The sequence below is a fragment of the Microchirus variegatus genome (assembly GCF_963457635.1).
Source record: "Microchirus variegatus genome assembly, chromosome: 5".
In the NCBI taxonomy this organism is placed as follows: Eukaryota; Metazoa; Chordata; class Actinopteri; order Pleuronectiformes; family Soleidae; genus Microchirus; species Microchirus variegatus.
In genome coordinates this window covers 24,175,480-24,200,451 of record NC_139806.1, presented here as the reverse complement: position 1 = coordinate 24,200,451, position 24,972 = coordinate 24,175,480, and the positions used below count along the sequence as shown (strand labels likewise).

General features: G+C 40.2%; 3 protein-coding genes across 3 annotated transcripts; 1 reads left to right on the top strand and 2 right to left on the bottom strand.

Annotated features, from left to right (window-relative positions):
• Positions 1-279: 279 nt before the first annotated feature.
• Positions 280-8,660, bottom strand: LOC310926985 (solute carrier family 13 member 2-like; the record flags this gene model as incomplete). The annotated part of the gene is made up of 12 exons (XM_083889218.1): positions 280-402; positions 1,936-2,073; positions 2,170-2,331; positions 2,412-2,527; positions 2,817-2,917; positions 3,113-3,322; positions 3,916-4,038; positions 4,134-4,293; positions 4,379-4,638; positions 6,000-6,136; positions 7,331-7,459; positions 8,559-8,660. The coding sequence occupies 12 exons, from the start codon at positions 8,658-8,660 to the stop codon at positions 280-282; spliced, it is 1,761 nt and encodes a 586-aa protein (XP_083745344.1).
• Positions 8,661-10,545: 1,885 nt separating this feature from the next.
• vtnb (vitronectin b) lies at positions 10,546-16,614 on the top strand (the record flags this gene model as incomplete). Its single annotated transcript, XM_083889639.1, has 8 exons — positions 10,546-10,609; positions 10,950-11,066; positions 11,148-11,375; positions 13,776-13,915; positions 14,208-14,364; positions 15,661-15,819; positions 16,031-16,360; positions 16,478-16,614. The coding sequence occupies 8 exons, from the start codon at positions 10,546-10,548 to the stop codon at positions 16,612-16,614; spliced, it is 1,332 nt and encodes a 443-aa protein (XP_083745765.1).
• Positions 16,615-17,985: 1,371 nt separating this feature from the next.
• On the bottom strand, positions 17,986-19,541 carry LOC310927343 (uncharacterized protein; the record flags this gene model as incomplete). Its single annotated transcript, XM_083889638.1, has 3 exons — positions 17,986-18,579; positions 19,137-19,318; positions 19,421-19,541. 3 exons carry the CDS (start codon positions 19,539-19,541, stop codon positions 17,986-17,988), a joined length of 897 nt encoding a protein of 298 aa, XP_083745764.1.
• Positions 19,542-24,972: the final 5,431 nt, after the last annotated feature.

Here is a 24,972-nt window from a genome sequence, read left to right as displayed (position 1 = left end):
GTATGATAGACAGAGACGGATGTGTTTGTCGTCGTCCATCGCCAGTCTGTACGTATTTTATAACATAAAATGTACTGGTTGCACCATTGTTATCAGTAAAGACAGTATTTCAGATTAAGGTTTCTTTAATTTACATTTCGTACACATTGAAAACATTCCGATAGTTATATATAAATAGATATAGTTATAGATACATAAATATAAACCTTTATTGCCTTGATTTGTTGCTTGTGCAGTCAGGTTTTTCATTTTTCCAGTGTCCTTTCTTACTTGAGGTTGTTAATTTGTAATGTTGGCCCACAGAGGGAAGGTGCCCATGTTGAACATGAGGTTTCCCCACGTATTGACGGCTAAAGTGATGGTCAAAACTCCAATGATGTTCAGCATGAAGCCAGCTTTCACCTGGAGGAACAGACACACAGTACAGTACAGTCATGAGCTGTTCAAAGTCAAGGAAATTGTAACTAGACTTAACGTTTCTCTGTGGGGAAGTTTCTGTCTCAATAAAGACACACTGAGCATCAGTTACAGGGTGAGGCTTTTTCAACGGCATTTTGGACAATTTGGCACTTGTAAAACTGCATATATTTGTCAGGTAATGGGGGGTTGGGACGCAGGTGCGATAGATTGTAGAGCCACTACAGACTTCCTTCATGAAATAAAGCATTACATTGATTAACTGACTCAAAGGGAGACCTTTGCTAACCCAAAAGGCTGAAGTCATAACAAACTCTCCAGCACCACAAGTATATACACTGGGAAACAGGCATTTGACATCAAACACACACAACGTTCTGACTCAGTGTTTATAGATACACCGACAACTTAAGAACCCACAGGGAGAACCTCTCACTGCCTCTGAAGGTGAAACAATGAGTCAGCAGAACACTGCAGGCTCAGGGTATATGAACACTCCCCACAACTGGGCTGAATCAATGCCAATCAGTGCCACACACACCTGACTGCAGTGAGTTGATTCTCCATACACTCTCACAGAGCTGGAAGATTGTGAGTGCCATCACAATATTCTACTCTTGTTTTAATTCATTTAAGCTTTCTTTGATTCCATTTGGATGGGAATCTGTATCAGTCTGATACTGGTCAAAATCACTGTATTAGACATTGGACAGATAAAAATGTAAAATCTAATACAATCCAAAAATCCTATATCACACATGCTTCACAATGCACAGATGTAACACTTTAGCTGAGTCATGTTATGGGTTGTTTATTTCTTCTTTTTGGGAGAGAAATATTTGTTGACTTTGAAATGACTCAGCACAAATATGTTGTTAACAGCTTCATAGTTCATAAAGGGTCTAAAATCAGACTAATATCAGTATCGGTAGATACTCGAGTTTGGCTAATACTTGTATATTTAATCTGCTTTAATCGCTACTGGTCTTGGGTTTACTTGTTTGTCATTGCGTCAAAACACTGAGAATATATTGTATGTTAATGCCTACCTGAGGTCATAATTTTAATTAATCATATGATTTACCAGTTACTAGTGCAGTGTCACTTGTTGTCTGTAGCTGGTTGTGCTTTGCATGTGTGGGATTCTTAAACTTCCTTAAATTAGAGACCATCATCGCTAGTTTAAATTGTTGTTTTTGAATGGTTATTCAAAGTCTAATGACTGTCCGGAGTAGGCTATGTTTTTACATAGTTTTGAATAGCCACTGCATACCTGTGTTTGTTGGCGTGTTACAAAATCCGCTGACTCATTGTAATGCAAGCAAACCGCATTTATCAAAAGCTGTGGACTCATTTTAATTTATAGATGATGAACTACAGTACATGTACCATGTTACCTTCCTTCGGCTTCCAAAAAAACATACTTTAATCTAAGAATCAGGATCTTGCCAACTTGTAAACTGTGCTCATGTGAATTTTACCTGTGATATACTGTAGTCATATGTGTGTGAACCTCACCATGTCAAAGACTTTGAGGTTTCCAAAGGCGAAGGCGATGGCACTGGGCGCCGAGGCCACAGGCAGCATGAAGGCCATAGAGGCAGCGATGGTGCAGGGCAGCATCACATACAGAGGGTGAATCTTTATAGCTGTGGCCTAAAACACAGAGCAAAACAACACAGTCTGACACATGGAGAGGAATTAGGTGTTCACACGTAATTGTGGACTCTGCACTGTTTTTATTCAGTTTACCAATGAGGCCAGTATGGGCAGGAACAGAGTGGTGGTAGCCGTGTTGCTGGCGCACTCGGTAAACGCGGCTACCAGCATGGAGAGCAGCATCGAGATGGCAAAGGGAGGAATTTCCTCCAGTGGTGACAAATTGTCTCCCAACCACTTCGACAAACCTGATTTCTGAAAATTGACAAGCAAACAAACATCAGAAATTCTTTCATTTTAACTGATCAGCCATCACAAAACACGTTGATTTTTACCTCGCTGCCAGCAGCCAGAGCCACGCCTCCTCCCACCAGGAGGACGATGTTCCAGGGCATTCGCTCATGAACCACCTGCCACTTTAGCAGAGGATCCGGAGCCTGCACCATCTTACCTGTGAGGACCAGATGAGGCTTAACCATGAAACAGTAAACAGCACTATCATTTTTTTTCTAGCCTGACCACTCAAAGCTGCTTTACAGCACATTCTGGCCATACCCCCTTTCATACCCATCCACACGCTGGTGGCACCATCGCTGTCAGGAGCAACGTGGGATTAATAGCCTTTCTCAAAGACACATTGACATGTAGACCAGCGGAGTCGGGAATCCACAACCTTCCTCTTGAAATACAACTCGCGCTACCATTGCCACCCATAATGTGATCAGCTTAAAATATTTCACCTGAATCGTCGTAACCATAGCCTCCAAACCTTGGCAACTGTGAGGGGATGACGAAGAGGAACAGCGAGACAAAGATAGCGACAGTTCCATCTGAGACAAACCTGCGGTTCACATATAACATCATCAGCAAATGTGTAATGCAAAACTGCTGTATTTTATGCTCATGTTCAGTATTTTGGATTGTAGAAGGAACATGTATTCACTGATTTGAAAATGTATTTGCTGGTTTTTAAAATTGTGCCACATTCATCATCTAAAGTCTTGTCAACAGAGGGAAGACAATGCAAGAAACTCACGTCTGTTCCTTATTGAAGAGCACTGTTGCCCAGCCATCGATGAAGCCCGGCTCCCTGGTGAACCATAGGATCACCAGCAGTATGAAGATGGTGAGAACGGCGCCCTCAGCAAACTTCACACGCCCCAGCTTTAGGTACTCCTCCTTTATCACTACGTACCCTTCCCTGTCTCTGTCTGACTTCATGCCACAACCAAATGACTTTTTCAGGCTGAGGAGAAAAGTAAAAAGATGGAGATTGGTCAGCAAATCAAAGCATTGTGATTGGAGTAAAGTCCTTTAAGTGGTCTTAGAGTGAGCTGTTGATTTACAGCTCTTTGAATTCAGAATTCAGTTGTATTTGTATAGCGCTAAATCACAACATACATTATCTCAAGGCACTGTACATAGTAAGGAAGAAAGAAATCACACAATGAGCAATCACTAGGCATCAGTGGAGAGAAAATACCTCCCTTTCAAGAGGAAGAAATGTCTGACAGAACCAGTCTCTGCAAAATGGGTGGCCATCATTTGACCAGTTGGGAAAAATGGTGAGACAAATGGTAAGAGGGTGGTGAGGTAGAGACAGAAGAGAGAGACCAGGAGCAGATACATAACCGCTGTATCAAGGTATAGGTTAAGTCAAGACAGTTCTGAATTGGTTATGACATGTTTATAGTACTACAATGTCAGTTAATCATGCAGTAGCATAGATTAATTTTTGTTGTTTGCAGATCTTTGTGAAATTGAAAGACACGCCAGGTATAAAAGAAAAAAAAAACACTTTACCCACAGTCTTTTGTGGTTGACTGTGTGTTGTCTTACTTGAAACCCAGGAACATGAATTGAAGCCAGAGCCAGGACAACACCAGCATGAGCACCATGCTTGGAAAAGCAAAGCCAAACCAGCTGGCAAAGTTGATCACGTCACCGTTATCAGGGAAAATCCTTCACAAAAACAGAAGAAAGGTGATGACATAAGAAAAGTCAGCAGTCAGGTATTTGGATAGCATTTCTGCTGTCTTTATTGGTTGATGCCTTACTCGTCCATTTGAGCTTTGAGGATGAGGTTAGGGGTTGTGCCGGTGAGTGTGGCCGTGCCTCCGATGTTGGCAGAGTAACACACGCTCAAAGTGATGCCTTTGGTCAGATGCTCATACTTTGCCTCAATTTCTTGTCTCCTGGACTTAACTTCCTCTTTATCTGTAGTCGGACACATTCAGTAAGTTCACATTATTGGCAGAGGAAACTCTCCAGAAACCTATAAATCTAAAATGTTTTAACTTACACTCAGTGTCCTCTAGTTGACTTTTGGTATCTGGATGTTTCTCATTTGTCATTTCCTGACCAGTTTGCCCTGTTAGCTCATGCGCGTGTTTGCCTGAGTCCACGGCTGCAGCCGGAGGCTCTCGTTCATCTGCCTCGACCTCGGTGGCTTTCAGCTGCTGCAGCACAGCGTGGGCGATGGGCAGCATCATGGCTGTTGTAGCCGTGTTACTGATCCACATGGAGAGGAAGGCTGAGATGGACATGAAGCCTATCAGTAGCCTGTGTGACAGAACAATGACTATGAGAGAATTTATAAGAGAGTATTGATGTGCAGAAAATGATAAGTACTATTTTATTACAAGGTCTATTGTCATGTCATGTTTTCCTGATACATGCTTGACAATGATTCTTCAAATCACTTCACCGATCATGACCGGAACCAGAGGGTCAAACGCCCCTACATGCCTGTTCCAGTGAAATCAGAAAAGCATGCCAATGGCTGGATAGGGCGAGACTGAAATACAACAAAGAGGCGTGAATCATGACTGCACAGGAACAGGCCCTGAGCACAACGGCAATCTACCAATCTAATCAAGTCTACCACACCAGGCAGGACCCAAGTTGTAGGAACATTGGTGTGAGAACGGGCCAGAAGTCCCAGGGTCAAGATGCCAACTAGGATGGTTGAGAATAATGAAACTAAGAAGTCCTGAGAAAGAGTGGAGTGGTGACAGGGATATCAAGAAGAAGGAAAATGAGAAGCACAAGAAATGCCAAGACCTGAGAGAGGAACTGAAGAAGATGTGGGGAGTGAAGGCAACTGTGGTCCCAGTGGTGACACGAGAGTCAGGGGGCCATTAGATTCCAGGAACAGTATCTGAGATCTCTGTCCAGAAGACCACAGTCCAAGGAACAGCTTGTGATGTTAGCTGTATTCTTGATCTTATTCCTAACCCTATTTCACAATTTTCCCCACGATTCACAGTTGGGCAGTCACCCACGGGTCAACACACCGGAACAGTCGGCATGGCCAGTTGGCACAGAAATCTATGAGGGGTGTGTGGGGTAAAGACTCCAATTGGCAAGTGTGTCAGGGTAACAGACCCGACCCGACCTCAGTCACAGTCAATCAAGCATGTATGATGATTTTTTTTTTTCATTCAATTTCGGGTACCAACCAAACTGCAAACTCCTTTGCCAACAGCCAATGAAAAAGAGTCAGTGGGACACAGGATGTTGCATCGGAGGAGACGAAGATGACAGGAAGGAGCGGGAATATAAAAACAACAACTGCATTTGTCATCCAGGTATGTTTACCCTCTATACTGTTGCTCTCACTGACATTGTCAATCTTGCAAGAGTTTGCATGAGAGTTTGAGGTGTTCAGTTGGCTTCAATTGGTTTGACAAATAATGTACTGTCGTCTGATAAATGGGTGATTGGTGAATTGGTAAACACTGTGAAAGATATGCAGTGTGTCCCCAGCTTTAGGGGTGGCAAAAACATTTGAGATCTCTGTCCAGAAGAGTGCAATCCAAGGAACAGCTAATGTTTGTGATGAGGACAACTATGTGGGCATTCTTGATCTTGTAATTTCAGCTTCGTTTTTCGACTAAAGCTTTATCACAAGACTTTCTTACAGTGAAGGACGAACACCAATCAGCAGCAAAACCAGTAGAGAGATTCGCTTATGCAGGTTCCAGTGCTCCACCGCGATGGCCACCAAAAGGCCACCAATGAACAGCATGTTAGAGTCTCTCAGATATTCAATACTGACCTGAAAACACAGACGCAAACATCAGTTGAAAAGGTTTTGACAGACAAACATACAGTCAAAGACATTAACTTCTGGGATAACGCTCCACTACACCATGAAAATAATTAACTTAAATGTCAAATTTACACCGACTGTAAACATTATCTGGTCCATCTGATGAGGTTTAATGCGTTATCTTTGATGACCAGATAATTTATCCATGAAGTACGAAATAAATCAGCTAATACATTTTCAAAACAGTGAATACATGTTCCTTCTATGATCCAAAATACTGAAAATGAGCATAAAACACAGCAGTTTTGCATTACACATTTGTTGATGATGTTATCATGTGTACTGCAGGTTTGTCTCAGATGGAACTGTCGCTATCTTCGTCTCGCTGTTCTTCTTCGTTATCCCCTCCCAGCTGCCAAGTTATCTCGCGATAGTAATCCTGCTTATCGCAAGGTGAGCAGGATTACTGACACGTTGATCGCCTGTAAAACTTTACCCGGGATAGTCTTCGCCCTAAATGACGAGGGCGGCTCTGACTATAATGGACAACAGAAAGATAAATTGCCTAACATGCTGCCTGGCCAATCCAGGGAACATCTGAAGAGTGTCAAGTCTTACTATGTTTCCGCTTGTTGCAATAGTTATGGTTTAATTAATAGTAGGTTTAATTATGATGAGGGTGTTTCTGACTGAAGTCAAAAAGTCGAACGACCAGCTTGTGAAAGTCAAACTAGCAAACTAGTACCTTGGGTGCATCAAGTAGCTTCTATGTGGTTTTCACCAGTTGTTTGTTTAGTGTTTAAAGCGTTGGAATTTAGTGTACTAATGCAATATAAATGTCATTGTCGGTAACTTTCTGCCTCGCCCTAGTTGAGTTGATAAAGAAGAAAACATACCTATGGGTCGTATTCAGGGGTTGACCAAAACGACACAGAGTTAGAGCCCTCAGGTGATTCACCTGTGTCTTATTAGTTTCACCTGTGTTCAGTTATCTTGTGTCTTCAGTCTTTGTGCTGCTCAGACCCTCTATCTTATATCTTCCACTTGTTTTTGCTTCTTTCTGTAAAGTTTTATTTGTATAAGAGACTCTCTCTGTTCATTACTTGCACGTGGGTCCTGTCTTGTTCTGAACGTGAACTTCTACAGGATGTAAACGGCAATGCACAAGTGCAAATAAATGACGAACAAACACCACCTTACCGCTCCAGCCGTCATGATGCCCATCATAGGAAAGAGAACGACTGGCAGCAGTGCAGTCACAGCCAGAGGCAAACATTCTGTGCACCAGTACAGAGCCATGAGGATGATCACATAGCCACATTTCGCTTCCTGTAAACACAAACATACACATTTAGGGCCCCCAGGTCATTTGAATTTGATACCCCTGCTGTAATATATTGTGTATGGTAGATATTATATATGGATTTAGTATGCAGAGAAAGTGCCAGGGCACTAATGTATTTTACTGTACTTGCAAATATTCTTTTTGGAAACACAAAAATGGACATAGATTCAGAAAAACTAACTGAACACCACACACTATGAACGCCCGCTTCTAATTTCTTCGTCTTATCTCAGGCTTCTCTTTAAAAAGCAATTACACAAACACATACAGAGAGAGAGAGCGTAGTAACCCTTGATCACAAAGCAAACAGTGCCATACTCTTTGTCTCTTGTGATAACATTTTATAGGTTCTCTTTAAAAATCCTGATCGTTAAAATGACCAACACTCAGAATTTTCCATTGCCGCTCACACAATATGACTCCTCACTCGACCCAATGTGCCTCATTTATGACATTTACAGTTTTAAAACATTAAGAGAAAGTGATATTGAGAAGATACAATTTGTAGGATGTGCGCATAGATAAGACACTGGTTCGCAAAATACTACTTGTAGTGTGTAAGAATCTGATGTTGTTGATCAATATGTGCTTAAACTGCAGCTAAAAAAGTATGGATCATGCACAACAATGGACTTTATTGAGAAAGTGCAGATTGCGCAATATTTGTGACAGTTTCCATATTCCGTATGTTACTCACTGCCCTGCATGTTTTAGATGTTTCCCTGCCCTAACACACCTGGTTCTAGTTCTGCCTGGTAACGAGACATTCATTTGAATCAGGTGTGTTGGAGCAGAGAAACATCTAAAACATGGATGACCAAGATTGAGATGCACTGCTTTAAAAATGTGTAAAATATCAACCTATTTAGACGACCCTGGTCCCGTCTTCATTTTCTTATTTTTATTTTTTCCAATATCTTTCTCCGAAATCCTATGTACACCAAAAACCATTCTTCTGAAAAGATGCACATGCACCAAGGGTCCACAACTAACTGTCACAAGGTAATACCAGCATGATATAATAAATGAAAGAAATATACATCTCATATGAATCAAAGCAGGAAAAATAGCCATAATACTCACTGATGTGGGGCAGATGAGGGGAAGAGGAAGGAGAACCAGTGGAGTGACGATAATCATGATGTAGTTCCTGTGGTACCACAGCCACTTCAACCAACTAACCATGATTCTTCTGGTAATTCAAGAAAAAGAAGAATAAAATAAGACGTAAAAGACGGAGCAGCAGATAAAGAAAAACGGGGGATGTTCTCCACAGAGAAACTACTGAGGTAATGAGGTGGACACAGAGTGAGATCTTTTCACTTTCTTTCAGTGCATCAAACATTAACATGACGAGGTGATGCTCTGTGATGGTCACAGTAAACGTGCAGAGAGTAGGAGGGGCTGACACGTGTGGAAAGGGAGTCAAACAGCAGATGATACGTTTAACCTAAGGTCAGCAGCAGCTGCAGCAGATTCTTGAGAACTACGTCACTTGACGCAGAATTCAAACATGTTTTCTCGTAAGGAAATGCCACATATCCCATTTCCTATTTTCTAGAAAAGTAAAATAGCAAGAATAAAGAGATATATTTTGTAAGCGGTTGTGATTTAAGAAGAGAGTAAATTATTTACCTGTAAACATGTTTGTGTTTTATCTATACGCTGAGTAGCCAACAGTTAGCAATAATGGTAATAAAGGTCTACTCTATTCAAGTTTATTATTTTAAAAAGATGAATAATTCTGACTATAATTCCATGATTATTTGCTGTCATTTCTTTAATGCAGGGTCTCTCAATCCTGGTCCTGGCGACCCATTCTCTCCATGTTAGTTTCCCTGCTCAAGCACACCTGAATCAAATTAATGTCTCGTTACCAGGCTTTTGCAGAACTCGTTGATGATCATTTGAATCAGGTGTGTCTGAGCAGGGAAACATGCAGGTGAGTGAGTCCCCAGAATGATAAAAATGTATAAAACATAAATCTGTTTACACTCCTATAGAAAATAATTAAAACTCAATGTAGGCGTAAGTAATATTTTATTGATAGAAAGTGCATTCTCTGTGATGAGTAGTTGTTACTTACATACTGTTACTACAGTAGAAGTAGGAGTTTTTATTCAAATTGAGTATTTTCACAATGCACACAAGTATTCGAGTGAGTAAAAGAGTTTTAATGTCTCAGTTTTACTTTGCAAAATTATTACTAAACCAATTCCACCACCCACCTATATGGGCTAGCTAATGAATGACTCCACTAGCCTTTATAATCTGTCCTTGTTGACTTTATGGGTATTGAACTTAAAAAGAGATATTTACATTTTCTGTCTTCCTTTATGCAGCGCCGGCCCAAAGCATAAGTGCTAACTAAGCGGCTGCTTACACAGCTATAATTAATGCCATTTATCGCGTTACATTTGTAATAATAGTCAAGCGGTGAAAAGTTGGAGAAAACGTAACAGATCCTGTAATATTTAACAATATCTGGATGTCAAGAAAGGGGAAAATAAGGAAATAACAAGCATTAATCTTCAGTTAATCCAGAATATTTTAGTCATGTCCTACATACACTTTTAATCAGGAGAAGCCACAATATTTGCTTTAGGGTTGTTGTTTTATCTGAACACCAGATCAATAAAATACTGTCCCAGTTACACAATGTTTGAATGACATGTTCCCTCGTTCTCCAGTCGTCACACAGTATATGAAGTAAATCTACTTTGTTCATATTTCTAGTTTCTTGTCCGGTTTCTGACGCATTCTAACCATTTTCCTTATTGTGAAACATTGAGCAAAGCAAACTAAAGTCATTGCAAAAATATTGAGATGATGATTGTGGAACAGAAAGGACAGAGATCGACCGTGACAGTTTAATGATTGTCACGGTGTTGACCAATCGGGGAAGCAGAGACACCCTGGGGTCATCTGCTTCTGAAAAATATCTATTGGTCTCATCTGTATTCAGTGCGGTGTCCTGGCTTGGAACAACTCATTTCACCAGAGTAGACTGGTAGAAAAGTGTAGATTTCTCCATTGAAATAATCTGTTTGATTCTTTTCAGGGAGTCAACATGAAGCCAGCAGTGGCTCTGCTGGGCCTCGTCCTTCTCCTGGACGCTGCCTTTGCTGCAGAACGTAAGTCTTCCACATTGTTTGCTCTAATTAAAAATGTCAAATCCAGAATACAGCTATAGAGTCAAAGTTTAAGTTTCCTTCCTCTTGACACTGTCAAAGTTATATAGTACAACAAAGTACTGTATAATTAACAGTCATAATAATAGTGTTACCATGTCACACTAACATACTAACTAATAGTTCAGTACTATAGGTTTGTTTTTTTTCACTATTTTTGTTGTAAGTGTGTTGTAATTAAATTTCACACTGCTTTGTTCTGTCTCAGTACTTCTATCCTCTGCAAGTCTGCACTACATCGATAAGAGACATTTAACCCTAAAAACAAACTGCACTTCCACAGAATCCTGTGTGGGTCTCTGCGGCTCCTTCGATCCACAGAGGAAATGTCAGTGCGACTCCAAGTGTGTTTACTACGGAAGCTGCTGCGGAGACTATGACACCACCTGCCCCAAAAAAAGTCAGTATTCCAGATATCATTTGTATTTTACTGAACGCAAGGCCTGGAATTCATCTCTCTTTGTTTCCTTCCTGCTCTCAGTTGCTCGTGGCGACACCTTCGATGCAGGAGAGGATGTAACAGAAGCAGCGACGACTACTGCGCCAACTTTTGCACCAACATTCACCACAGATGTACCATTGCCTTATTCCGTTCTCAACACCACAGCTGTTCCCACAGCTTCTGTAGACGCAGACGCACAGCCGTGCAGTGGTCGACCCTTTGACGCATTCCTGCAGCTGAAGAATGGGTCAATCTATGCATTCAGAGGTAAACCTGCACTTTGAAAGTCATTTAAGTAAAAAATTTTAGAACTTGAAGGGGAACCAAAAGAGAATGTTCTCTAAAGGTTGTATGGAAGTTGTGACAAAATAATGTTAGGGACATGTTCTCTAAAGGTTGTATGAAAGTTGTGATAAATTTATGTTAGGTGAATATTCTCTAAAGATTGTATGAATGTTGCGACAAAGTAATTTCAGGGGAATGTTCTGGGAACCTTAAGAGAACTTTACCTAAAGGTCGTATGAAGGTTGTGACAAAGTAACTTTCGGGGAAAGTTCTGGGAACCTTTGAAGGACATCCTCTAAAGGTTGTATGAAGGTTGTGACATCGTAATGTTAAGGGAATGTTTTCTAAACATTGTATGTTGGGACAAAATAATGTTGGGGGAATGTTCTGGGAACCTTTAGAGAACGTTCGCTAAAGGTCGTATGAAGGTTGTGACAAATTAACTTTCTGGGAACATTCTGGGAACCTTTAGAGGACATCCTCCAAAGGTTATATGAAGGTTGTGACAAAGTAATGTTCAGGGAACGTTTTCTAAACGTTGTATTATGGTTTTGACAAAGTAATGTTGGGGGAATGTTCTGCGAACATTTAGAGAACGTTGCCTAAAGGTTGTATGAAGGTTGTGACAAAGTAATGTGAGGGGAACGTTCTCTAAATGTTGTATGAAGGTTGTGGGGAATATTCAGGGAACCTTTAGAGAGTTTTGAGAGGACATCCTCTCAAGGTTCCCAGGACGTTGTATGAAGGTTGTGACAAAGTAATGTGCTGGGAACCAAATGTGCAACCAGAAAGGTTAGGGGGAACGTTAGGGAACTTTCCATATCAACCACTAGGAGAACCAAGGGAGGATCCTTCCTACAAAATGCAATGCCTGAATGCAAAACTAAAACTGTGTTAAAAGTCAATTATGTAAATCAATTCAGTCTGCTTTTCTCCACATTTGTTGCTTTGAAACAGGGTTTCTCACTCCTGGTCCTGGGGAGCACCTGTCCTGCATGTTTTAGGCGTTTCCCTTCTCCAACACCTGATTCAGATAAATGGGTCATTATCAGGCTTCAGCAGAGCTTACTGACGAGCTGACCATTTGAATCAGGTGTGTTGGAGCAGGGAAACATCTACAACATGCAGAGGACAGTGTCTCCCCAAGACCAGGAGCGAGATCCTTTAGTTTTTCATTTAGGCATTTCATTTTGTAGGAAGGAGCCCCCCTCCTGTATGTTCTCCTTCATTTGGTTCCCAGCACCTTACTTTGTCACAACCTTCATACAATGTCCTGGGAACCTTTAGAAGACGTCCTCTAAACCTTTTGAGAACATTCCTATAAAGTTTCTTTATCACAACCTTCATACCGACCTTTAGGGAACGTTCTCTAAAGGTTCCCAGAATGTTCCCCCAAAGTTACTTTGTCACAACCTTCATACGACCTTTAGGGAATGTTCTCTAAAGGTTCCCAGAATATTCCCCCAACATTACTTTGTCACAACCTTCATACTATGTTTAAAGAACGTTCCCCTAACATTACTTTGTCACAACCTTCATACAACCTTTAGAGCAGGGGTCTCAAACTCAAATGACCTGGGGGCCAATGTACATCTATTTTGGTCAAGAGGGGGCCAGCCTAGAGAACAAAAAGTGGGAAAAAAGAAACAACAGACAATTATTTTAAATTACATAAATAAAACTGTGGACAACTGGAATTAAAAATTCGTACCAGGAGCCGTTTCGGCCATGGCCATTCGTGGCTCGGGCCCTAACGAGTGTATTTATATATATGTAATTGAATGTTGTATATGATACATTTAATAATGAGATAATTATGACCAAATGTCTTATTATTACTGTTATAAAAACATTGCTAGCAAACATATATTACATTCTACCACCTTGCTGGCAGCTGTGACTCAGCTGCACACTGTGTTTACAAGACGGTGAGGTCGTGGGTCATGTTTTCATAATAACATGTTATAAGTGGGGGGCCGCATGTAATCGATTGGGGGGCTGCATGTGGCCCCCGGGATGCCAGTTTGAGGCCCCTGCTTTAGAGAATGTAATACCTCCACTGCTCACCAGTCATTGTTTTGAAAGCACTAAATGAAAGGAGTTCCATGGTAACAAAGCATGTAATAATAATAATTAGTGTCATGGGGTTTTTTTGTACTTCAATTGTTATGACACTTGTTTGGTAAAAGTAAAAGAAAAGCAATAAATAATACTTCCCTTTGGCCTGTGCATTTTGGGTATTTTGGACAGTTTGATAAAAGGACAAAAATGAGTGAATGTGTTCAGTTTCTATGGATTATCCACGTTAAATAAAACTTGACTGTGGTCTATAACAAAGTACAAATACTTTATTACCTAATCTGTGCCCTGTTTTGTTTCTAGGTGAATATTTTTTTGAGTTGGATGACACGGCCGTACTTCCCGGTTACCCCAAACTCATCCAGGATGTGTGGGGGATCCCCGGGCCAATCGACGCTGCCTTCACACGCATCAACTGCCAGGGAAAAAGCTACATATTTAAGGTTGAATCTTCTATTTCTGTGCAGTGTGTGAACAATGTGCGCAGCCATCGGTGAATGGAGAGGAATAAAGGAGTAAATCCAGGGTGAATCTCAATTTGTAGAAAGAGAGAAATCCCTTTTTAATCCATATAATAACGGACGAGCATCAAATCATCACATGACTGCTGCAAAAGAAGGGAACAATAATAAAAAGGAGAAGGAGAATTTCACACACAGAGCAGCTTTTAGTGTCCATAAAAATTCTGGGCTTTTCCAGCAGTAACAGCATTAATATGAACTTGTTTTATTCCAGGGGAATAAGTACTGGAGGTTTGATGGCGATGTCTTGGACGAGGACTTTCCGCAGGACATTTCCGTCGGCTTTGGTGACAAACCAAGCGACATGGATGCTGGGTTTGCAGTGCCAGCACCAAACTTCCGAGGCAAAGAGAAGGCCTACTTTTTCAAGGGTATTTATACTATAAAATGTTGACTGTTTTGACACTGAAAGATTTTCCGTAAAGCTGTGATTTTTGCGGAGCAAATTGTGAGGTTTCTTTATTTGACCATTGCTTTTAAATTCCATAATTTAAATTGTATACCTGGAGCAAAGGCAAGGCAAATGTAATTATCAAGTGCAGTGTTTTAATTTTTTTGGACTTAAATTAGTTTCTTTTTACTTGAGGTTACTGGTGTTGTGTTCTTGGCTGTTTTATTTTGACACATCCTGTTTTGTTTGCTTTCCTGCCTTCTTGATTGCCTGCCCCGCCCTCTTATTAGTTTCACCTGTGTCTCGTTGTCGCTCCCTTCCTTGTGTGTATAAATACTCACCATTTTGCTTTGGCCTCTGTTTGGTTGTCTGTTTTGCTGTTCCTCTGTTTTTCTGTGTTTCCATGGCATTGATTTTTGTAAAAAAAAAAGAATGTATTTACTTAACCCCTGTTCCCTTTGCTTTGTTCTGTTCTGTTTTATTTTTGCTTGAATCTGCCTTTTGTTCACTTGAGTTGTCCTGCACTTGGGTCCTATATCACAACCTTGACAGAAACCCAATCAACGTTACATTTAAAAAAAATTTGAACAATGCCTCAGAACATTTAGAAACAATATGCAAGTTCTTATCTTATCTTTTCTTCCCCCAACAAAAACACGTCCACATACAGTCTTTTGTAAGACTGAAACAAAAGTGTCACAAAAATAAACAATCTGTAAATGCATTGCAACCTCTTAAGGCTCCTGACCCACAGGTTGAAAACCTCCAGTGGTGGGAACGTATACCCTTAATACAGTTTCTGAGGCAATTGTACATTATGTTATGTTTTTATATCAGAAATCAGACATTTAGTAGACATTGAAGCTCAGGTTTTAGAGGCATTTTTTCCAGGCGCTTCAGGCCTTAATGGGTTAAGACACCTGACGTAGTAAGGATAGGGGCCATTAAAAGCTTCAACCTGTGTTCATCCATCTGTCCAAGCCTGACCCACACTAGAAGATTTTCAAATGTATTTGATTTTTAAAAAGTGGGAGACGACAGACACTATATATATGGTTATTATATCAAACATTGGCTAAAGATTACGTTTTAAAAATGGGAGACTCTGATGCGTCCAATGACGTTAAAATCCTGTCTGTTAATCCCTCACACCAGGATAATTTGGTCAGCTAATCTGTTAACCTGGTCAGATCAGGACCAAAATCTGGCCAATTATCCTCTAGTGTGGGGCAGACTTTAATGAATTAAGTACATTGTGCTTTTATTTTATTTCTAGGGGACCAGTATTATGAGTATGAGTTCAAGCGCCAGCCATCCCATGAGGAGTGTGTCCACATGAGCATGTCCTCGCCCTCTGTGCTCTTCAATCATTACACAGACCTCTTCTGTGGCCCCACGTTGGAGGATTTCTTCGCAGACCTCTTCGGAGGCCCCAGTAAGAATCAGCTTTTTTGTTTTTGATTGTTTTTCTAGATTTTTTCTAACATACGCGTTCACATGCGATTACATGAATGACCAAATGTGTAAGAATCAGCCCATCTTTCAATTGATCTTCAGTTTGAGTCTTAACAGAATGATTTCATTATTTAGTCCAGTGAACTCATCTTGATTCTCTGAATCTCTTTTTATTCTTTCCTCCTCATCAGTCACCAGTGATCCCACAGGCCCTCGCTTCACCAGTAGAGTCTGGAAGGGTCTCAGGTTCCCTGTAGATGCTGCCATGGTGGGGCGAGTCCACCTCAGTCCGCAGCCCACGACACCAATTCCTCCAGCGGCGAAGAAACGGGGCAACACGAGGAGGCGGTTGAGAAAGAACCGCCGACAGCGAGGACGGAAGAGTCGCCAAGCGCTGTATGACGATTTCTGGGGTTACGACGACTGGTTTGACTTCAGCTTCTTTGGAGATGACAGTGAGGAGAGCACCATAGTGGAGCAAAAGAGCACTCCGGTTCAAAATGTCTACTTTTTTAAGGGAGGTATGAAAACATGGAGCCGCCTTGTATCAGGAATCAGAAATTATTTACTTCCTCTTTAAGCTTCCTCCTTTTACAATTTGTATTTTTGTTTTTCCTCTTCTTTTTTTATAATGGCAGATAAATACTACAGAGTGAATCTGCGGACAAAGCGTGTGGACTACAACAATCCTCCATATCCACGCTCCATTGCAAAATACTGGCTGGGCTGCAAGGATGAAGGGACACCTGATGGAGCCAGGGCAGAGAAGAAGTAAAAGAAGCCAGCGAGAAGGAAATAAAGAGAAATACCCTCTGTGTGTGGATGCATCTATATGTGAAATTCAAGAAGCAATTATACAACATGAATGCATGATTACTAACTATTTGTTTTTTGTTCATAATAAATAACCCACATACTCAGTCCAGTCTGGCACCAACAATTATTCCACGTTCAAAGTTGTACCATATATAGTGGCTGATCTGTTACGACTGAATAGATAATATATACATAATTTCCAGCAGGAAAGTTACGACTTTGTTTCATTACTATCATGAAAATCGTTTCTAAAGTACTATATCTCGCATCTCGAGTCATGGAAAACAACCTGAGGCAGAAAAGGCACCGCTGGGATTCGAACCCAGGATCTCCTGTTTACTAGACAGGCGCTTTAACCAACTAAGCCACGGCGCCACGTGGTGGACGTGGCAGAAAATACACTTTATAAAGAAAGCGGGTGCAGTTTAGCAGGTTGTTTTTATTTATTTTCAATGGCTAACGTGTAATATAAATGACGGGTAAAATTTATATCTACATTTTGAGCAAAGTTTTGATGAGTTTTTGTGCATGTTCATGCCTTAAAAAATGAAGTTATTTGGAAAAAAGACTAATCTGAGAGACAAGTCATAAAGTCTTTGTACTTGTTCATGTGTTCAGGCTTTAAATATAAATACATATATAAATATTATGATGAGCAATGAAAAATAGTTAACAATATTCTTTGCATTTGTTATGTAAAAGACAGTATGCAGAGGGGGCAAAGTTTCCTGATTTTTCCTGTATTCAAGCCCCCCAAAATATGATAGTTTAGGCAGAAGGAGGAAATAATAATAATAATAATAAGAAAAAAAATAATAATAATAGGAATATAAACACCTTTGAACAGCAACTGTCAATGTGCTTGGGTCAAAAAAGGGAAAACAAATACTGAATAACATGTTTGTATTTGCATTAGCTGTATAATAGACGACAATATGTTAATAACATCTGTTCTTCCGTGGTCCTCGCACTGCCAGATCAAGGTATATGAGGACATGTGTCTATCTCCATTCAGTTTCAATAAATAGCAGGCAAAATTGTATTATAATATACTCCATATTTGGATTCCTGAATGTTAGGCAAAGAGTTATGAGTTCTCGTGCATGTTCAACTCCCCCAAAAATGTGAAGGAAAATAATAATAATAATCAGAGGAAAAACCACAGTTTTAGAATAATATTTTTATTTGCATTTGCTGTGTAACCAACACTACACAATGTAAATCTCTGAATTGTTGTATATATATTAACATCCTGCCTTATAAATAAAAAATATAACAAATCTGATTATAGCTAAACCTATTTACATTGCAATCCTTTTCTTTGGAATGTTCAACCCAAAATATAATCAATCATGGTCGCAGAAATGTCCAAATCAGACAGGTTGAAGTCGCCCAGGTCCTGGAGACTCAGGTCACACAGGTCATCAGGGCTGGACAAGACCTGCTGCTGGTCCAGCTGACTGTAGACGGGTGATAGATCGTCCACTGCAGCACAGCGGCTTCCCACAGGCTGCAGGGATTCACATGCATCCCCGATGAAAGCCTCAAAGTCCTCTGTGAACTCCCATTCACTGAGTGGAAACACATCCTGGCAGTAACTGGTAAAGTCTGGGGTTTGGTAGTCAAAGTCCTGGGGAACGAGGTCTTGTCCATTCCAGCAGGATGAAACGGGGGATGTATGAGTGGGCTCAGGCCTGACCTGACTCTCCAGGATGGATGAGAGCCGGGTGGACTGAGGTAGACTTGGTGCAGGATAACCAGGTGGAGAAGGTAGACTTGGAGAGAAATCCTGAGGCACCGGCGGCTGTGATGGACTGAGAGCATGAGTGTAGTTGAACTGATGGTGCTCTGCAGAACCTTTGGAAACCTCTCTGCTTGGTTTCTTGCTCTTGAAATACCGTGCCCGTCGGTTTTGAAACCAGACCTGTTGAAAAGAACAAGAATAGAGGTTAATTTGGGGACAAAAGTGAATCATTATCCAAAAAGAAGGCACTCAGAGGATGCAAAACTCTGCCAGGGATGCCAGTTTCCCACCGTGTCGGCATGCAGGTTATTAACACTTACATCCTGTTCACATTTCATGAGAAAATATTTAACTTGGCAAAGAATTCCTTCATAATAAGTGTGTACCAAACTGCAGATCTATTTAAAATGTCTATATTTCTCCTTAAATATTGTTTAATAATGTTTGCAATGTCATTTTTTTTACCTATAAGACCTGAAATCATAATAACCAACATGAAAATGACAATCAGTTCTTGAACTGTTGGGGTTTAATATATATAGCCATAAGTCATGCATTGTAAAATCCTCACAAATACTATACATCAGTATCAATATTAATTCAGTATAAGGAAGTCTTCATCAGAAACGCTCACTGTTTTCCTCCATCTTATCCTCATCCTCCTCCAAATCCCTATCCGCGTCCTAATCTTGGAGGCCATGACGCACACATATGGGAGTCTGTTGCGCTTCACATACCTGGATTTTAGACTCTGGCAGCCCAGTCAGGGAGGCGAGAGCCTCCTTCATCCTGATGTCCGGGTAGTGTGTGACAGAGAAGGCTCGCTCCAGCTCACTCACTTGCACTTTGCTGAAAGTCGTGCGCTTCCTGCGGCGGTGAGTGTCCGAGCTCGTCCGATGCGTCGTAGCCTCATGATGCACTGCAGGGAGAGGACAACATGTTACATTTGTGCCATTTAGAAGCTTAGAAATAGGTAAATAGGTAATAATAATTTTTAAAAAATGGCTTCAGAAACACTCACCATTGTTGGCCTCCTGTGCGTAATCGTCCCTGTTGTTTAAATCCAAGCGCGCACTGGGCCAGTAATGTCCCGAGTAAATCGTGTCCATCTCAGAAACGTTCAAATCCAAACCGAATGCCATTTTATCCAAAAGAGGTCAAAGACTAAGAAACGCAGAGTGTGTTTCCTCGGCTGTGTCTCCTCGGCACTGGTGACTACACAGTTGACCCTGGAGGTTTTTATACTTCTGACAGACAAAAAAAACGACCATCACCCTTCACCCCCGCCGACCCCCCCACCCTGTGCCGCACCCATGCGCGTGCCTTTGAAGTGCTGTTCACCTGTTAATGGCTGTCCGGCTAATGGGTGTCTGTGTGATCCTCACGAGACACAATAATGAACCCATTTCACTAAGGCGAGGCTTGTCTTTACGCGCAACTCTTCCAGGTCACTCAACTTATAATAATAATAATAATAATAATCATAATAATAATAAATTGTGCATTTTAACACCTTAGAATAAATATAATCCATGCAATGGTTAAAGTTATGTCATTAATAAGCTTGTGGGGCAAATAGAAGGATGCAAAAATGACAATTTGTTGGATATAAACGTACTGTGCCAACTTCCACCAGACTGGACAATGGCTGATATACACTACACTATTACCCTTTTTTATTGTTTAATGTAATACTTAAAACAAATGATGCACAGTGAGAACTTGATGAAAAGTCTGTTTTGTGGGTCATGTGATGTAACTGGATCACTGCAGCAGTGGCACCTATGTGGTGCATGACATGCACTAATGCTTTGACACAAATTCATGGTTAAGTATATTCAAATGTGGATTTAAACCCGATAAGATAATGAAATGAAATAAATAAAAATGCAGAAATATATCTAAGTCTAAGAATTGCTTTTCCCTCTTCTTCCGGCCTGATTCTAGCACATTTGGACAGATGACATGGCTGCAGGTAAAAGCAACAATGACATCAGTCTGTGAAACATCCTCTCCTCTGCTACAGCTCCGCGCCTCCTGGTGCGCATCAGAGGGGGAAACACGCACCGTGTGTGTGTTTAGTGGACGTGTATTGAAGGAGCTGTGGGAGTGTGAGGATCCAGGCCAGGTACAATAATGTGAATGTGTCGAGGTGACAAATCGGGCTACTTTTTTTCCCCCTCCTTCCGTGTCGTTTGCGCTTCCACCGATCGAGACTTCAAAACACCGGATGGCGCACAGTCCAAGGCATAAGCGGTCAGCCGGCTCTGTAGTGCCAGACGCACAGAGGAGGCATTTAAATATCCTAACATTACACAGGACCAGAGATCTGGCAAAAATATGTATTTATTATTAACTTATTTAATTTACTTAGTTAGTTGGTTTATTATATGCCAGATTATGACATCATTTAGATACAATGCCAACATCTATCTATCTATCTATCTATCTATCTATCTATCTATCTATCTATCTATCTATCTATCTATCTATCTATCTATCTATCTATCTAGTAAAATTAAAGTATCTGAGGAGAAACAATATAAAAAGGGGTTATTTGACTATAAATTGTGACTTTTTAGATGGTAAGAACGATATATTTTTTGTTTAGTTTAGTTTATTTCGTACATGTGAAAGAAGTAATGAAAAGAAAAGAAAAAATAACAAAAAATAAAACATACAAAATACAGTTTAACATGTCTGAAAAGGAGTTGTTTGAAGAATAAACTTACATAATGCTTCCCCTTCTCCATTCTCAAACATACACTTTTTATTATTATTATTTTTATTATTATAATTAAAATAACAATTATTATTATTATTGTCATTATTATTTTATCATTGTTATTTTTATTATTATTATTATTATTATTATTATTATTATTATTATTATTCTGTCTATATTACATGTGATTGTGGAATACCTTCTTCCTCTTTGCAATTTATGAAAATCCCTTCTTTCTACTTTTTAAAAACTAATTCAGGCAGTTAATGAGTTAATGAGTCTGTATATGACCAATCTGGCCGTGGTCACGAGAAAAGCACGTGATGCGAACGTTTTCCGGGTGAGACAATAACGTGAAGTGTTCCACATTCGCTGCCACTCAGCCGGACAATGACGCCGCCGCTCACCGTCACATGACTTTACACGCAGGACAACAACGACAACAATAACAACAACAACAATATGTCGATACCAAAAATGAGATGAACAGTCGAAACTGGGTCACATGATTCCAGCGTGACTTCATGTCAATCCAGACATGAGCTTCGTCAACCTCAAAAAACCTGCAGTCATGCAACTCATAAAGTAAACGCGTGCATATATTAATGTTATGATTTTATTATTTTTTTGTACAATAATATAACATATATAAGCTTTTGTTGCTGTGGAGGCATGAGAAGTGAAGTTTAACCACTAGGTGGCAGCACTGGGCAGTTTAATAAATATGGAACTCATCAAGTAAAAAATCATATATTTTTATTAATGTTATTATTTGAGTTATTAGTAAATATACATGAAGGAGTACAGTTTAACCACTAGGTGGTAGCACTGGGCAGTTATAAACCTCCAGTAGCTGCACCAACACATTGTAATAATACCTTTATAATTATATATATTATGTTTTTTTGTTTTTTTACAACACATTCAACCATTCACACAGCAATTTTTCTGTCAAACATATTTCATATCCATCATTCACATAGTGCATCAGGAGCAACATGGGATTAAGTGTATTATTGCCCAAGGGCACATTGGCCCTTTCTTAGCTCATATTTGTTGTACCATTTCTGTAAACAAGGAGGTCTCGTCCACCATTCTTTTTATCACCTTCAATGATGTCATGCCCACAAGCTTGAGTGCAGAATGTGTAAATGTACGGCTCTGCTTCTGCACACGTGTCTATCTGTGTCTGTACAGAAGTTACAGGGCCAGAGGTTTTCTCTCTCTCTTATTGATAAGCTTTATCGCTTCATCCAGGCGGCTGACCGGCACGATGGGAAGCAGAGGTCCAAATATCTCACTGAAGACGTTGTTTTTTTTACTTCACTTCCGTTTTTTTTTCTCCACAGTGACATGTCGAGACGTACTGCTGTCCTTCATAGTCCTTGGTCTGGAAACTGAAGCCAACATGGACGTACCAGAGAAACCTCATTAGGAGACAACTTCACTGGTTAGGCCCCATAAACTTTGAAACATGAATACATAATACTTATATGACTTATAATTTTAAACTTAAAACTTTAAGTAACTATATCTCATTGAAAAATGCATCAAACTGAACTCACTACTCACTACTTTATGAATTATGCAAACCAGGTTAATTATGAACAGACGTCTCAACCGTTTGGTAGAGGCATGTATCTGAAATACTGTAGGGTCCAATTTCACGTTATTGTTATCATAAGTAAATAAAATAAAATAATGTTTATAAAGTAATGTTTTTGCTTTTTTCTTGGTGCATACCTTAATGGGTTAAAAAACAAGGTTTTATTTAACTTCTAATGTGTTGTTGAGTCAAAGTTATGATTCATTTTATATCAAGTTCTTAGGAGTGATGTAAAGTAGCAATAATTGTGCAGAAGTCAACAAAATAGATTGCCTCGGTTGTGCTGAAAAGAAGAATATAAGACACTCTGTATTGCATATTCTTATACCCTCTGTACATGTACTGTACGTTTAAACATAGTAATGGAAAAAAGCATCCAAAATGCTCTGTGTTCTAAGGGTTAACCAGAGGCGCTTTATTATTTGCATTACATATGTGTAATGCATATATTTTTTACTCAGTTTATATGTTTTTTTTCAGTTATTCACAGTATTTCATTGTTCTATATATTTATATTGTTTTATAATGTGGGTTCTTTACAGTCTAATGTATTTTTTACTAAGTTTATATAGTTATTTAAAAGCTATTTGCAGTATTTTATTGTTCTTTACATTTATATTTTCACATACTTTTTAATGACAAGGGTTTTCCATGTTATTTCATTCATTTTGAAAAACAACAAAATGTATATGCATATATTTTTCATTGGTGTCAGATTATTTGTAACATAATGGTGATGAACACTAGTCGGAAGGGCCCCCTAGGAATTTTTGCTTAGGGCCCCTACAGACTCTAGAATCGCCTCTGGGGTTAACTTAGTCTGAGTTAAACCTGAGTAATTTAGTTTTCAGAGGTTATCACCCTGCACATAAAAACAATAGATGTAATTTCTTATGATGGCATGACAATGTTTTTCTTTATCATGTCAAAGTTCCGATCCCAAATGGACCAACTTAACACATATCTCACCTCCGGTCTCAGACTTAATATTCCGAACTGCGCCATAAAAAAATGCACACAATTCAAGAAGTGTCCTCTGTGGATGTGAATGCTGCAGTATATGCTTCCCAAACACAGGTGTGCACACAGAGAAACGCTGCTCTTCTGTGTCCACACTCCTCTCTGAGGCATCAGGATCGACACTCAGGTGTGAATGACGCTCTGCCTGCCTCTACCTCACCGACATCCTCGCCCCCCCCCCCCCCCCCCCCTTTCTTTGCAATACACAAACACCATTCCTCGGCTCGCTGTTAGATGTGGAAACTGCGTCCACATTTCCTGTCGACCCGAGAGATTTGTGGGCCTTGTCCGTGGGCCTGCATGGCCAAGGCGATGGGGTTACTCCTCGCTTGTGTGTACTGTGCTGTCTGAAAAATCGAAGATGAGTGTGATTCCAGTTTGGCTGCGGATGAAAGTGCGTCAGATTCTTCAGGGAAAGAAGAGGATGTGATAAAATAAATGGATATTATGGTTCAGGAGGCTGTAAACGGCCCTATGATATGACACGTTGGTGCGAGTGGTTGGCTCGATTGACTTTGGAGGAGAAAGCAGGCATGCAGAGATGCTATGAAGAATTTATACAAATTTATACACGTTTGTATTTTTAAATACACCTCCCAACATGCCTCACTTTCCCATGACGTCATGCCAATCAATACATGACCAACTGCTCTATTGTTTACACAAAAATGTCCTCCACGCACTCATCTTCTGCCTCTTTACCCTCCACATAACGGTCTCAGTTGACATAGGGCAAAATGCCAGTCCATCACAGGGCCATAGAGACAAACAACCATTCACTTTCACGCCTACGGTCAATTTAGAGCGTCCAATTTGCCTAATCCTCAAATCTGCATGTAGGAGGTAACCAGAGAACCTGGAGAAAAAGCCATGCACACAAGGGGAGAACAGGCAAACTACACGCAGAGTTCCGAACCCACGGGTCTTCTTACTGCAAAGGCAAGACCACTACAGTCCACAACACAAAAACACATTAAAAATAATGTGGAAGTGAGTATATAATACATATTCACAGGATCCAATCCCAGTGAAGGTGGTTCTGCTCACACCATTGGGTGGGAAATGATATTTCTGAATGATCACGGTGTCCTTTTACAGCACATAGTTCCAGTCAAAGAGCAGCACAGACAACAACAATAGGAAGTTCATTTAAACTCACTGCAGCTCAGTGAAAACAGGTTTTTGTTGGTGATCTTGCAGATCTGTCTCCAAAGTGTCGACT